The sequence below is a fragment of the Phoca vitulina genome, unplaced genomic scaffold (assembly GCF_004348235.1).
Source record: "Phoca vitulina isolate PV1807 unplaced genomic scaffold, GSC_HSeal_1.0 scaffold35, whole genome shotgun sequence".
Classification (NCBI taxonomy): domain Eukaryota; kingdom Metazoa; phylum Chordata; class Mammalia; order Carnivora; family Phocidae; genus Phoca; species Phoca vitulina.
Genome location: NW_022589738.1, coordinates 16,818,831 through 16,822,393, shown reverse-complemented (window position 1 = coordinate 16,822,393; position 3,563 = coordinate 16,818,831). Strand labels below are relative to the sequence as shown.

Here is a 3,563-nt window from a genome sequence, read left to right as displayed (position 1 = left end):
ACCTATTACCATCCTTGTTTTATACACGAGGAAACCAAGGAGCTATGATAACATTGAAGGTAGTTTGGTAAGTGGGAGTCAAGTAGATTTCTGGCTCCATATTCAGAAATAAGCTGTATGACATTGTTTTATTTTGTTTGTTTTAAACTGTATCCAGCCTTACTAAAGATACTTTTCAGGGCACATTGGTGCTGCAGTCAGTTGAGCGTCTGACTCTTGGTTTTGGCTCAGGTCGTGATCTCAGGGTCATGAGATCAAGCCCCGCATCGGGCTCCCTGCTCAGTGCTGAGTCTGCTTGAGATTCTCTCTCTCCCTCTGTCAGTCCTGCTCGTGCTTTTTTTTTTTCTCTCTCTAAAATAAATAAATAAATCTTTAAAAAAATAAAGATACTTTATATAAACAATCACAGTATTTCAGGCAGGACATGGGTAGACAATCGTTAACTGTAACTATACAACAACTTTCAAACTCCCTTCTTCAATGGGCTACCAAAACCAGAAAGCCACTATAAAACCCAGTGAAGTCTTCATTTGACCCTCTGAACAGGGAAAGTTTAGAGTGAGGGTTGACAGTTGACATTTAGCATGTTGTTTAACAACTTTTCACAAGCTGACCCTGACTTTCTGGAAATGAAATGAAAATGGCAGAATTACCAACCCGAAGATCCACAAGCTACAGAAGGAACTCTTCTGAGGGATGCCATCTCCATGGTGACACTGTAAGGTCCAGATTGCCGGACGTACTGGGAACCACGTCTTGGGGTCAGGTTCCAACAGGTCTCTGGGTTTAAGGCAGTCAAGTCTATGCTGAAGGGGGAGAGGGAGAAGAGGACATAAACAATGAGTTTTAGTCTTTCCACACCACCAAGGCATTTTTGCCAAGGTGGCTCAGTGTGTCAACATCAAGGAATTCCTCCTCTTGGAAACCAAGAGGAAGTTTCTCAAAACTAGAAAGGAAAGGTGTCTTTCCCCTTGTTTGTTTGTTTGTTTTTTTTAAGATTTTATTTATTTATCTGAAAGAGAGTGATCAAGAGAGCAGAGCAGGGGTAGGGGCAGGGGCAGAGGGAGAGGAAGCAGACTCTTTGCTGAGCAGGGAGCCCGATGCGGGGCTTGATCCCAGGACCCTGGGATCATGGCCTGAGCTGAAGGCAGACGCTTCACCGACTGAGCCACCCATGTGTCCCAGTGTTTTTCCCCTTTTATCAATCTAGCTTCGGAGATACTCTTTAGTGGCAATATGCCCCTCCCCCAAAACAGCAGTGAAGCACTGTGTGTGTTAACACAGCTTAAAAAAAAAAAAGTAAGACAAAATTCTGCATTTTTATAAAACTTGATAAAAAAAATAGTGTTTCAGGGGCGCCTGGGTAGCTCAGTCGTTAAGCGTCTGCCTTCAGCTCAGGTCATGGTCTCAGGGTCCCGGGATCGAGCCCCACATCGGGCTCCCTGATCAGCGGGAAGCCTACTTCTCCCTCTCCCACTCCCCCTGCTTGTGTTCTCTCTCTCGCTGTGTCTCTCTCTGTCAAATAAAGAAATAAAATCTTTAAAAAAAAATAGTGTTTCAAACTGTGCGGTCACCAGAAGCACACAGTTATCAAAAATGCACATGCTTCACTTGGCATGTCCAGCACCTTCAGCTTCCTGTGCCTGGTCTGTTGGGGCATCTTGACGTTCTTCGGTGTTACTCCCACCCTTGCCAGCACCAGCTTTCCCCCTTTTGCCCTTTGGGTACCTTCTTTCCCTTCTTGGCTTTTTAGGCTTGGGCTCTGGCTTTGGAGGAGCAGGATTAGCAGATACCCTTGCAGATCTTCTCTGTGGCTCAGCCTTCACCTTGGCTTTTTCTCCTTTAGCATCCCCTTCAACCTTTCTCTTGGGCATGGTGGCCACGGCGGCGGGACGTAGGCGAGGGACGCTGGGATGCAGTGATGCATGGGCTTTGGCTGGTCCAGGGGTCATTCTCGCTTTTTCTTCACACTGCTTGTAAGCTGTGTGACCTGGGCCAGATAAGGCACCCTAAGCCTCAGTGCTCTCATATGTAAAATGGGATACTACTCCATTTTCTTGTGTTCTAAGGAGTGCTTTATTTTTCTTATTTTTTTAAGGATTTTATTTATTTACTTGTCAGAGAGAAAGAGAAAGCACAAGCGGGGAGAGTGGCAGGTAGAGCGAGAAGCAGACTCCCCGCTGAGCAAAGATCCCAATGCGGGACTGGATCCCAGGACCCCGGGATCATAACCTGAGATGAAGGCAGACGCTTAACTGACTGAGCCTCCCAGGCGTCCCTATGAAGTTGCTATTAAACTGATGCTGTCTTCTCATTGACAGCATTTGATAATTGAGAGATTGAGTCATTCCCTTCCAGGTTCTTATAAAGATTAAAGATTGTGTGTGTAAGTGCTTGATACAGAGTCAGAGCTCAAGAAATGTTATTACACTTCAGTAACTTGGTCATAGGCTGTATTAGTAGTGAGTAAGAAAGCCAAGATTGGAACCAAGTTTGTAACCATAGTTACGGAGCTCCTTCTCTATTAGCCTTAAATTCTAGCCCCAAATAGTGAGGGAACTAATAGCTCATTATATTTGCTGTGAGTCGGTCCCCCATGTCATGGCCCAGACTCCTTGATTCTTGTAATTCTGTCTGCTCTTCCTAATTCCTACTATGTTCATGAGGTATAAATCATGTCAAACCCATCATTTTAAAGTTGAAATTGTAATCCTTAAATCAATGCACACAGGACTTTTATAACTGTTATTTGTTACATTAAGTTGTTATGTTATCTTTTGGAGACTGAGCTTCTGGGATAATAGGAATGAGGTGAAGCATCAAATAGGCTAATAGGCAAATAGAAAGATAAATCTTAAAATTGTTGAAATGAAGTGAAGTCTTTAGCCGGCTCCAATGCTTTCTGCTTTGTGCTTCTCCTTTTTCTCCCAGAGGGAATCAACGATCCCTCACTGTATTAGTGATTGGTGTCAGTGCTCCCCTAACCACTGGAAGTGACTCTGAGCTGGGGAGGGGAGTGTGGCCAAGGGTCTCAACCGCAAAGTTGGTGTAGTGGATGATGATGATGATGATTGATGATAATGATGCTTTTCCTGCCCAGCATCCAATCTTTCTCCTTTTCCATTGCAGAAACTCTGTCCTCCCTCCATCCCTGTGATTTGTTGGAGGTAGGATTCATCCTCGGTGTGCTTGAGAAACCTGGGCCAGGACAATCAGCACATTTTATCCCTTTGGCCACAATATTTGGTTCAGGGATGAGTAAATCACTGAACATTTTTTGCTTAATCTAGCGTGAGTTTTAACTTTGTAATACTTTCAATGGAAAAAGTCCATCTTCACTAATATAATTGGAAATAAAGACCAGTTGGCAACTGAGGACACCCCTAATAGCCACAGGCTTACGCGGGAACTAAACCCTTAACGAGGAGTTGATGAGAATAGTTTTTCAGGGTCCCCTGGCACCATCAAGGAAGAGGCTTGCTCTGATGGACCAACCCAGGTGTAAAATCAGCCAGGCAGATATTTTCACTAGCCCTGAAGTTATCCTCGTACCACAAATCAAT

The 3,563-nt window shown here is 44.4% G+C and overlaps 1 protein-coding gene across 1 annotated transcript; it reads right to left on the bottom strand.

Moving 5' to 3' along the window:
• Positions 1-1,607: 1,607 nt before the first annotated feature.
• On the bottom strand, positions 1,608-1,874 carry LOC116646175 (non-histone chromosomal protein HMG-17-like). The gene has a single exon (XM_032426800.1). It carries the CDS (start codon positions 1,872-1,874, stop codon positions 1,608-1,610), a length of 267 nt encoding a protein of 88 aa, XP_032282691.1.
• Between the last annotated feature and the right edge of the window lie 1,689 nt (positions 1,875-3,563).